A 12,802-nucleotide genomic window follows, 5' to 3' on the forward strand; every position below is an offset into this window, starting at 1 on the left:
TGAGGCAAAACCCCCAAATCACGTATATTTCCACTTTTTACAGCAATTTTGCCCCCCTGAAATTCACTTTGCCCCCCAAAAAAAAAAATCCTGGCACCGCCACTGCATCTCTGCATCAGACCATTATTTGATTTCCATGCATTTTAACCATTTTCATTGAACCAAGAAGCAAATAAACAATCGGACAAGTAGTGGTTTTATTTAATGTGCCATTACGATGATGAAGCACCATTTTATTAGCTGCAAACATTTATCAAGCAAGCAGAGTAGGAGTATACATAATGCTGTTTATACATGTATACATAATGAACAGTTCAGATGCAAAATATGATATGACGACTTGCTTTACTTTTTTTTATCTTCATTGTTACTGAGTAAGTAACAATAGGTAGTTGCCCATCATTATGCAGAGGTGTAAGCGAGGTAACGAGCCACTCCCTGAAAAACATGCGAGCCAAAGGCGAGCACCTCGCCAAATTTCCGGAAGTGCACAGGGCTTGTCCGGGGAACAGGCTGCAGGGTATCACCCCCTCAAAAAAAAATTAGTTTTTGCTCTTTTATGACAAATTATCATCATCAAAAACCAAAAAAAAAAAAAAAAATTACATTTCCGGATTTTTTATTATTTTGGCCACATTTCCGGGAATTTCCGGAAGACTTACACCTCTGATTATGCAACAGTAGCTCAAAATATATGCATCAAATTAAAAAGTAAAAGAGCAAAGAGAAACTCAGTTGAATACTACAAATTTTGATACCTTATTCTGAATAGTTCAAAATTGGTAGCCATGGCAACTCCTTGACTGAAAAAAAAATGCAAATTCAATATTCAAAAGTTGCACTACAATGCCAATCGAGTCAGTGTACCAATACATTGTCTACATGATTGGTCAATGATGACCCGTAGTGACCAGTGACAACCAGACATTCTAGCAACAAAAACAACATTGAATTTAGGTGCAACTTTCGAATCGCCATCTTTTTCACTCAAAGGGTCACCATGACAACAATTTTTTGGCTATGAAGACAAATGAGGTATCAAAAAGTACAGAAAACTGGGATTCTTTTACCTATTTCAGTTTTAAAATTTGTTGTATAGATTTTGAGTTATTATCTTGTAATGAACAGTATATGTGCCAGCCCCCTGATATTTCTGTGTCGTTGGACAGGTGTTTCAAATGGACCAGTAAGGAGAGTTATGTGATACATTTATTTTCCCTCATTAGGTGAAATAAAGATAATTTTCTTGAATAGCATGCACATTTTACATCTGCACTCTTCATGTACTATATTTCAATACAATTATGTTCATATTATACCAAAATTAATTACACAATATTTCAGATGGTGTTTAATTTAGAATAAATACATTATATAGCAAACTATCTAGAAATACTAACAAACATAAAGAGACATTCAGATTTTGTCAATACAACTCACACTTTCTCCATATATTTCATGTTGTGACCTAATTAATAAGCTGAAAATGTTTTCATTAAGAATAACAAATTCTAGAACCTCTTTACCTCACAAAACAACCTAAAATGACAGCTACTCTAGCCAAAAAAAAGATTGTTTGCTTGTCCTCCACAACTTTTTCGGAATTTTTAAAGGTCATAGCCAAAACATGACTGTATGCCTTTAATAGCCCAAATAGTTGTGAATTGGGATATTTCTCTACTGTAGACTACTTCATTCATGTTTTTAAAACAGTTTAGAAGTGTGTAGAAACTGTAAAAAAAAACTTTTCCCGACATCAAAAATATTGAATGAAAAAAACAACCTTTTTCTGGAATTTCAAAAATCAGGGTCGGTATTCATTTGTACAGTAAAAGAAAAAAAATTCCAGATTAGGGTCGGTCGGTGGAGGACAAGCAAACAATTTTTTTTTCTTGGCCCTATCCTTTTCACTCCACATATCGAGGGGTATCAAAAGTTTTAGAAATGCCCAGAAGTGAAAGAGCTATATCAATGAAATTTTGTCAGTGCAATCACTGGTCCTTATGTACACTATGATGCAAAAATGGTCTCATATTAAGAACGTTTACCTTTTTTACAGGCGCTAGATGTCAGTACCTGCCTATGTAAGTGCATAACCAGCAAAATGGAGAAAATTGAGGCATGTAGCATGATTAAGTTCCATTTTAAGGGTTACAGTGCCCAAAAAGCAACAGTGACAATATCACAATCACCACCGAAGATAACTTTCATTTTATCGTCAATTTTCTAGGCACTGCAACCCTTCAAAATGCAGGATCTTAATAACGCTGCTTGCCTGAATTTTCTCAATCTTGCAGTTTATGCGCAGTTACTGGGGCAGCATACTTATGAGACCATTTTTGCACCATAGTGTACATAAGGACCAGTGATTGCACTGACAAAATTTCATTGATATAGCTCTTTCACTTCTGGGAGATTTCAAAACTTTTTGATACCCCCTCGTAAATGGGCTATTCCATACACCCCTCATGGAAGACCTGGCCTTAACATCCCACACATGGAGTGTGAATTTCAAATGGGTTTACCTGAATGGGTGACTCCATTTGAAAATTACACCTGTGTGAAAGATTAAGGTCATGTCTTCCATAGGGGGTATGGATTTCAAATAGAATATCCCAATTAAGACTCCTACTGTCTGTATCACTGAAAGCCCATTTTAATGAATACTGAAAATCCAGTCATTCATTCGGTGGGATTATGAGCATGGGATCACTGAAATTAAGTAGTGATTTCCTTTGTTTTACTTTTACAATTTGTTTGGCTCAAAATTAAAAGGGGACATATCTGACAATGAAAACTAATATTTTGCAGAAAAGAAATACAACTGTTACAATAATGCCTTAACCCCCTGAGCACTACCTGCCGATCTAACATGGCCTCTGATTGGTCAATTACATGATATCTTCACTTTAATCACCAATCAGAATGGAGCTTTGCAAATAAGTCACAGTAAATAGTCACCCCAATATTTTTGTGTGGTGAAATTATTCTAACAATGTTGTTGATTGGTCCAATTGATAATGAAAACTCCTTTTTGGCCAATCAGCAGGTAGTACTTCAAATTTGACATTTCAACTTACTGCACATACAACTTTCTTGCACTCGCTTGACAATTTACTTCTCATTTATAAACTTACATCAAATTCAATGTTTCCCTGTTCTTTTGTTTAGAGACATATTTGTCTTTGTCCTTTATTCCCGAAACAAAAATCGAGCCAAAAACATTTAAGCCCTGGCGTATTATATTCATTGGGCCCTAACATATCTTTCCAAAACTCTTGCATAGGTACTATATAGATAAACAAAAGTTAAACCAATGACATATTAAAATGATAGTAACTTAATGGCTAACTTAGCCATAGAGGAAATTATCACATACCGCAAATTTTCGAATATAAACCGCGGCTTATACATAGTGGGGCCAAGCTGATGCACTCCACAAGTTTTATCAAACTAACCCAGTTGAGATCCATACACCCCCTTAATTTTTAACACAGGGTATGTGAATTTCAAAAAGGATTACCTGTATGGGTTAATCCATTTGAAATATATACCCCCTCTGTGTGAGATTATGGTAATGTCTTCCATAGGGGGTGTATGCATTTCAAATGGAACAGCCCATTTTAAGCCAAAAGAGACAACTTTCCTCCGGCCTCCTTGGTGCATCCTTGCGCCTATCATAGATTATGCTGTTTGGTGCAAAATCCTATTATATTATAAACAGACATGGAATTCATCTTGTTAAAAAATGTGGAGTTTAAACTGAGTTTCAGATGGGACATTCTGTGCATGTGCAGTGTCTTGTATGAGTGGTGCTAAATTTTGGCGCTGGGCAAGGAAAAACCTCCTTATACTTGTACTGGTGGCCCTTAAGATGTTTAAAACAATACTGCCAAGAGGTGACATAGATTTTCCTTTAAACATGCTCAGGGGCCAAGGAGTTTTTTTCTTATCCAACAACAATTGCAATTTTAACTGTGAAAGCAGTATTATAGATCACAGATCAATAAAAAAATGTGACAAAATCTAACTGCTCTCCTTCGACTTTTGTTCCATCCAAACTGCAAGCCTCGATATAAGCAGGCACCCAGGAGCCATTTACCCAATGGTCATAACATTTTGGCTCTTGGTCCACACCAAAATTAGGTGAACCAGGCTCTACATTTTTTTTAAGAATAGAGCCTGGTACAAAGCAGGTTTTTGTATTTTATGTGTACAATTAACATTTAAATGACTCTTAGCTCTTTAAAAATGACTCCTGGTTCACTAGATAATCACAGGACCAGGAGCCACTTTTTCCAAATGTGTGGCTCCTGGTCCAGATCTGCTTATTTCGAGGCTTAAACATGAGCGTATCAACAAATCTGTATTTCAGTTCTTCATATTCCATCATCAAATATAAATTACAATATATACAATTATACATAAAAAAATGATTACATTGGTAGGGCTGAATGTATACAAAATAAACTACATTTATATATCATTGTGTAACAAGGCACAATTTAACCATTTACCTTGATTGAACCAGCTCATGTGGTTATCGACTTGTCCATCTGCACTTCAAACAGTGGCCTAGCCTAGCCAGGGGAGGTAGTTGTCTACCCCTCTGTGTAAAGTCTTTCCCCCTCCTCCTGTGGGAGGCTGGCCGTCCTAATATGTGACCATCCACGTCGAAACGCTTGTAAAGTCCATATCAAAGTCGGTATCCAGAAGCGGAGTTATGGCTTGTTAAACTTTGCTCCTTCAGTAAAAGGGTACATTATTTTGGTGCTACAATATTTCTCTTTTTCTACATTGCTGATATTAAATATCAAATGGTCATAATTGGCGGTCACTTCAAATCATCCCCAAGTCAACGAGGTTCAGGAATGTCCTCTCATTGTTTATTGTTGGTTAACCCACCACTTGAACAGGATTTAGCCAAAGCAAACAAAGACTAAAGCTAAGTATAAGCTTATTATCCTCTTCAACAATAGGATTAAAGATTGGTGTTTGACTGGACTAAAATGAGAAACATGTAGGACAATTATTAGGTACATTATGAATACAAGCTTTATGCACATTTTGCACTGTATTTCGAAATACAATTTGCCGACTTTACGAGCAGTTTGAGATGGATGGTCACATATATAATATTTTAAGGCCTTGTTTTGTACTTTTAGCCCATTTTTGACAATTCTTATCAAATTTTGCCCCCTAAGTTGCCTTACATGCCCCCTTTGCCCCACATTTTCTGGAGCTGAACGACCATGACTACTCCAGCATGCATCAACGATCAAGATGCCAGAAGCTTACTCGTAAACAACAATTATCAAAAAAATTGAATACAGGGTGATGTTCAATTATTAGGTGCAAAAATATCAAGACCAAAATTAATAAAATAGCAGTAGACAAAATATACATATAATACCATTTGGCATACGAAATATATATATCTAAAAATACATGTCCATCATTTTACAATATTATTTCACATAATTATTATTCATCCTTTTTAAGGATTTGGTGGTTTTGAAAATGATTAAATGTTTCATTTTTACTATGATCAAGGTTAACATAGTAATTGGCATATCTTATTGACAACAATAAAAAGAAATGTACATGGTTTTAATAATGGCTCGTTTTTGAAAATGTTCTAGAAATCTACACTTAAATTTAACATTCTACAACAGAACTAGAATGTTGAGCTTAATCCCATGAACACTACCGGCTTTTAAGAACTGTTTTGATTGGTTCCAAAGATGGCTATATCATCTATTGAACCAATCAGAGATAGGCCTATGGTAAGAATGGTCTGTAGGACTGAAGCTAATTAAGGTTAAAAGTGCCAAGACATCTAAAGGTAGGAGCATCGGATAATAGACCCATGCAGGAAAATGGCCACTATTTCAAATCAGAATTATGTATCCATTTCAAATATATAACCAATTGAAGATATGTCTTTACTCCACTGATTTTTAATGTTTCATGAAAATTTAAACAATTCTTATGTTTTTCTTTATTTTTTGAAAATTCCCTAATTTTTTCTACTAATAATTATTGCTAGCCTAGAGGGAATGTGATATGGTCTCCATAGTTTGTGGGGTGGTTAATAAGCCTAATATCTAAATTCTCTCGCCAGATTTTTTGGATAAAGTGTTTATTTTTTGAGAAAAATCATTTTTTCTATTTTTAAATTAGGGAAATCTAGAAACACCCATAACTTAAAATAGAAACACTTTATTAAAAAAAGCTGGCGAGAAAAGTTTCTAAATTTAATAACCTTTCATATGACACCTTGTTTGTTAAAATTGGCCCTACGGTTAGCTCAGACAATAATTATGAAATTGGGTCATTCAGTGTTTCTAGATCAAGTCAAGAAAATTTGAGCAAGTACTAACATTACCTTCAAATATCCCCTATATTACTGACCAATATATTGGAAAAAAGTCACTAATATTATTTGGTAACATTTTTGTAATAAAAAGATCCAAAAAGCAGTTCTATAAATGGGATAGAAAGGAGAAACAATAATATTTAAACATAGTATCCATTTTCAAACTTTTACCAATTTTAGTGAACGAGGCTTAGTGTCAAAACCACTTTATGTGCAAAGTCAACGGGGCTTTCTAATGATAAAAAATGGCATAACTCAAAAACGCTTTGTTGGCAAAAATTAAAACTTGGCAGGCAAGTTTTTCTCACCCAACTACAAATCCTGTATCATTTTAAACCAAATCTGTGCATGACACCGTAGCCGATGTTTCTACCTAAAAGCTTTATTTTGATTGGTAACTCAGATGTGTATATTATGTAATTAACCAATCAGAGGCACTGTAAAAAGGCAGTGGGTTATATATCTCTCTGACTGCTTCTCTCTTGACTCTTTTGTCTACTCTTGACTATATATTTATTAATTAGTGTCTTTCCTGTTGTTTTCCCTAAATAATAAATAAACAAAACTCAGATATATTTGTTGGAATCACATTATCCTCCAATCTTAATTGTTGCCTACTTCAATTTCATATTTATTGCTTTATTTCTTCTTATATTAGACAATTTCAAAAGTTGACCTTCTTTATTTCCTAGTTACAACCTTTACTACAATAGTTGTTGCACTTGTTTAACCCCCTGAGCACTACCTGCCGATCTAACATTGCCTCTGATTGGTCAATTACATTATATCTTCACTTTAATCACCAATCAGAATAGAGCTTTGCAAATAATTCACCCAATTATTTTTTTTTTTTTTTTTTTATTCTAACAATATTGCTGATTGGTCATATTGATAATGAAAACTTCTTTTTAGCCAATCAGCATGTAGTTCTCACGGGGTTAAAACAATCCAAATACATGTCATACCAATAGTATGAAGTGAGTAATACAGGCCTGTCAATAAGACCTGTATCCCACCCTTCCCCACTCCCCATCGGTCAATGTTGGGGGGTCTCACAGACCTGGTGACAGCATGGCTTTGTCCAACATTGAATTGAGGGAGCGCCTGGGGGCAGAAATTCACCAAAAGACAATCAAAGTGCGCCAACATATTTTTCACGATTGCAGTTTCCAGAGAAGAAAGAATAATTCAATGCTAACAGCAGACCGGTAATCTGATTGGCCAATCAAAGTTCATTTAGCGCACAGGGGCGCTCATGATGAAGGGAAAACAAATAAAGCATGGCATATGCCGTTCATTAACTCCCTGGACACTACTGGTCATCTAACAGCATTACTGATTGGTTGATAACTTGAAATGCTCATTTCAATTGCCAATTTATATGACTAGGCTTTAAACTATTTATGGTCAAACCTGTATTTGCAGATGATCTTATTAATACCATCCTTGATTGGTTCAAATTGGACACAATATTCATTTTGGCCAATCGGCAGGTAGTTCACATGGGGTTAACAGGGCGCATTCATCAGAGGGTACCATTCTTCTCTGGAAGCGTAGTGCATCAGTAGAAAAACCAAGATGGCGATTTAAAATAAAGCAATATATTACTATCTTTTAAGCAGACTGTAAAACATTTTGCTGGAACATCATAACATGGGTTTATTTACAGCCTCCAGAAAATTGGTTTTGTCGATGCTCCCTGGTCTTTCTCTTTTTACCAAAAAGGTAGATTTGTAAACTTATTATTCACTTGTAACTTCCATGTATCATGAATGTTTCTTTTTAGCCCCTTAGCCAACACATATTTGCACTGCTACCCCAGTACATTTTTCATGAAGGTGCACACTACCGCTAATCCACTGCCCGCCTTTTATTAAGATAAGGAAGAGTTGACAATTAAGGCTTTTAGGCACCAGAACCAAATTTGTTCGATCATTGGATCAACCATCGACGCTGCTTCGAAGCTTGTAATTAATTAAATTTGTATTTGTCAATATCATTACATGCACAGATTCATATGTAATCACAATTAACAATAGTCAATTAACCCCCTGAGCACTACCTGCTGATCTAACATTGCCTCTGATTGGTCAATTACATGATATTTTCACTTTAATCACCAATCAGAATGGAGCTTTGTAAATAATTCACCCCATTTATTTTGTGTGGTGAAATTATTCTAACAATGTTGCTGATTGGTCCAATTGATAATGAAAACTTCTTTTTGGCCAATCGGCAGGTAGTTCTCATGGGGTTAATTGATTTCGTAAATAATAAGGATGTACCAAGCTTCAACGGTCGATCAAAAGATCAAACTAATTTGGTTCTGTTGCCTTATTATAGTTGTTGACAATATTTTACTCTGAGTTGTACAATTTCAAAATATACAGCATTGACGCCACAGTTCTCCAGAAGTTATACACACTCACAATGCATATCCATCGCATATATATATTATAAATAATTCCTTTGTGAGTGCTCTTGAAGTCTATTTCTTCATTGTTTTACAATTTATCATGTGAGGGTTGGCAAACTCAAGGCTTTGCATGAAAGACCAACATAAGTACAATGGGTTGAGCCACCTAAGTAGCCACCACGTCCAGAAAAATGTAACCGTTTGATTTCCTGTTTATTTCATCTCCTGACAGTTTATTTCTGTCTGTTTCCATGGTTACAGTGCTGATGGTCCTGCTGCAGATATGTGATGCTGAACAGCTTCATACAGGAAATTATATTGTATCTGCATAGAAAATAATAATCAAGTAATCAATCAATAAGTGAATCAATCCATCATTTTGTGATCCATAGCCTCATCCCCCAATTTTCTCAACAAAAAAAACAGATTTTTATGCCACCAGATACCTCTGGCTACATAATGCAGATGATTAGCAACTCTGGCGCCTACTGGCAGCACCTTTGCAGAGCTCTGCCAACTTGTGCCCATTTTTCCATCTTAAGGGCACTTGTTATTGCAATTTTTGCATCATTCATTTTGGAACATACACTGACTATTTTGTGCTATTTTTCCTGTTTGTGACATTCGTAATTTTGTGTATTTTCTCGAAATATGATTTTGATTTCAACTTGGTTGATCTACAATGTACAATGTATGCACTACACTGCTACTGGTAACTACATATTGAACCAGTAATACTGTACTGAATTACTTGACTGGATTATTGATCTCTTTGATCACTTCATCACACTCTTGGTGAGTTTTTGCCACTTTATATTGAACCTATAACTATTGAACTATAACTTCATCAAGAACCATGCTACTCAAGTACCTGATAATTACCCTGATACTCTCAGGTGTGAGATGTCAACAATGTACTTTGCTGAACTCTAAGTCTTCATCAATGAGCTACATACTGCAGCATGACAAATTTGTTCAGAAACCGATTTCATTGTATCCAAACAGTACAATAACTTTCCAAATAGGGCTACTTAGGGAGTGTTCATAAATACTCTGGTGGGGGGCTGGAAAATATGTAGGGGGGTCAAAAAATTTAGGAGTTCTGAATAGGGGGGGTTAAAAAAGTTTTGGGTGTATGAACAGGGGGGTTAAAAGTTTTTCGGCATGTAGGGGGGTGTAAAAATTTTCTCGCTTTGCCACTAAATGTTCCCATATTAATCCAGAACAAAAGTACATTTGATCCAGTGTTATAAATTGTCATCTATAACTTAATTTTGAGGTTTGTGTCAGTTCTTTCTGGTCAGCTCTTTAAATCACTAAAAGCTGCAATATCTTTGCTCTTCTTTAGTGTAGACAATTTTTACAATAATGTTTCATGTAGTACAGATTATTCATTTATTATCACTAATATACAACTAAATCATGTTGCATTACAATAGGCGGAGGAGGCTTGGAGAAGCGGGGTACACGTCCTCCCCTCTAATTTTTTTCTCTGTGGGGACATCCCCTCAAAACCCCTAAAGATGAAAAAAAAAAAAGCAATAATAATAATTGCATGTGCAACTTTTTTTAGCACATCGAAAAGCACCATGTTTTGGGCCCAAATAGGGTAAAATTGCAAAATTTTATGCTATGCTTAACTGGCCCATCAATTTAAGAGCAAAACACACCATTTCGGCAGTAGTGTAGACAGGGGCGGAAGGGCCCCTGACAAAAAATGAAAGAGAAAAGTGCCCCTCTGACAAAAAAAGGAGATTAGCATGGACAAATGAAAATTATACGATGCAACAAACAATGCAATGCTATAGGGCCTAGACAATATTCCATATAAATTCAACCCGATCATGGGCCAAAATAGTGTAAAATACAAAATGTGTGCACGCTGTGTGCCCACATTGTCACAATAAAGGCATTTTCATCCCATCATGGGCGAAATACAAAATTTTTGCACGCGTATTGTCCCAATAAAGCCTTTTTTTGAAGCTCAAATACATGTACAGTCTCTCTAAAAAACAAAACCGGTATATGTATTTGCAACTGCAATTTATTTTCTCGTCTGTGTCCCCGAAATTTTATTCACCCCCCGACCAAGAAAACTTGCTACGTACGCCCCTGTATTTTGGGCTAAAATACATAGGCCTAGGCATAGTGGGGGATGGCACATTCAACCATCTCCCCAATGTTGACGCTTGTATGTGTGTTTCTGACCAAATTAAGCTCATATTTGGCCATTTTAGCCCCCAAAGTACAAATTTTTGCGCGCTTCACGCTATATGTTATCCACTTTTACATCAAATTTCATTCGCTTAGCTTCCACATTTCCACATCAATGACATGCGTACAATTTTATTGCACTTGAATACAAATTTTAATACCATTAATGCCATTTGAATGGTAGTAGAATTGAATTAGTAGAATGGTACATTATGATGGGGGGGGTCAAAATAGTTTTGAACCTATATGAGGGGGGGGTCAAAAAGTTTTAGGTCCATTAAGAGGGGGGTCAAAAAGTTTTGTGTTAGCGAAGAGGGGGGTTAAAAAATTTTAGACATGAAAAAAATATTTTCCAGCCCCCCACCAAAGTATTTATGAACACTCCCTTAGTTGTGGAGATATACAGTCCAACCCAGGCCCTGATGATAGCAATGAGAAAAATGTTAAAATCTCTGCTTCTGGTACTAACTCTGCTATACGAAAAATTAGCTACACACACGATGAACTTCTTCAATACAGAAACAAACAAAACCAGTGGCTGCCAAATGACACTTGGTCAACAATTAAAGATCTGAAGATTAACTTCCCTCCTGTAACCCGGGGATGTCGAGCTGGCGCTCATATCAAACATCGTCAACCAAATGAACCTTTCTACTATAGAAAATGCTGAACCAACTGTCAAAGATGAGAAGATAACTAGTCTACCTGATCAAATGCAGGATCAAACGCAACCTAAAACTATTAAACCTGATTCAAATATTGAGAACATGTATGACTGTTTCCACAGAAGGGGTTTACATTTTATTCATTTAAATATAGATTCAGTTATTCCTAAATTATCGCAACTTAAGATAATTGTTCAGAACTCTAAAGCCTCAGTAATTGGAATTTCAGAATCTAAGATAGATGAAACTGTTCCTGATTCAGAAATTGAAATTGATGGTTATTCTATACTCCGCAGTGATAGAACCCGGAATGGAGGTGGAGTATGTGCCTATGTAAGATCTGATTTGGCCTTTATGTTAAGAGAAGATATCCAAGATATGCACATTGAAAATCTTTGGTTTGATATTCTTCTTCCCAAGACTAGGCCTATAACTGTCGGCATTTGTTATCGGCCACAAACAAATAGTAAATTTCTGGATCATTTTCAGTCTTGTCTTTCCAAAGTCTCTCCTAGTAGTGAACTCATAGTATTGGGTGACTTTAATATTGACTTTAAAAAAAGAACGAGTGTATGTTTAAAACGTACAAACAAACTCTGGACATGTTTAATTGTAGTCAAATCATTAACAAACCAACTCGTGTGACAGCTACTTCAGCTACGCTTATTGATCACATTATTTGTAATGACACTGATAAAATATGCCAATTTGGGAATTTAAATATTGGTCTCAGTGATCATATGGCTGTTTATTGCACCCGTAAGGTGTCGAGAGGTATTTTTAATCAACACAATACTGTCAAAATTAGATCCCTCAAAAATTACACCAAAGAGGGACTTCTAGTGAAGTTGAATGAAGTTGATTGGTCAGATATATGTAATTGTAATGATGTGAATTTAGCTTGGTTAAGATTTAAAAAGACTTTTATCTCCATCCTGGACTCAATTAAGCCTACTAAACAAGTTCGAATAAAAACTAGAACTGAGCCATGGATGTCAAATGAAATTTTGGAGAGTATCAAAGAAAGAGATCAATTACTCCACAGATTTAAGAATGAACAGGAACCTGAATTGTTCACTGAGTACCGTAGAATAAGAAACAAAGTTCAACGAGAGGTTAAAAAGGCGA

General features: G+C 35.7%; 1 protein-coding gene across 1 annotated transcript in view; it reads right to left on the reverse strand.

Annotated features, from left to right (window-relative positions):
• Positions 1 to 7,243: 7,243 nt before the first annotated feature.
• LOC140141305 (receptor-type tyrosine-protein phosphatase mu-like) overlaps positions 7,244 to 12,802 on the reverse strand; it is a 30,062-nt gene continuing 24,503 nt past the window's right edge. Inside the window, exon 15 of the mRNA XM_072163132.1 lies at positions 7,244 to 9,119. Within this exon, the coding sequence (XP_072019233.1) occupies positions 9,051 to 9,119 (69 nt within the window). The 3' untranslated portion in view covers positions 7,244 to 9,050. The remainder of the gene's footprint in view (positions 9,120 to 12,802) is intronic.

This window comes from Amphiura filiformis, chromosome 19 (assembly GCF_039555335.1).
Source record: "Amphiura filiformis chromosome 19, Afil_fr2py, whole genome shotgun sequence".
NCBI classification, from domain to species: Eukaryota; Metazoa; Echinodermata; class Ophiuroidea; order Amphilepidida; family Amphiuridae; genus Amphiura; species Amphiura filiformis.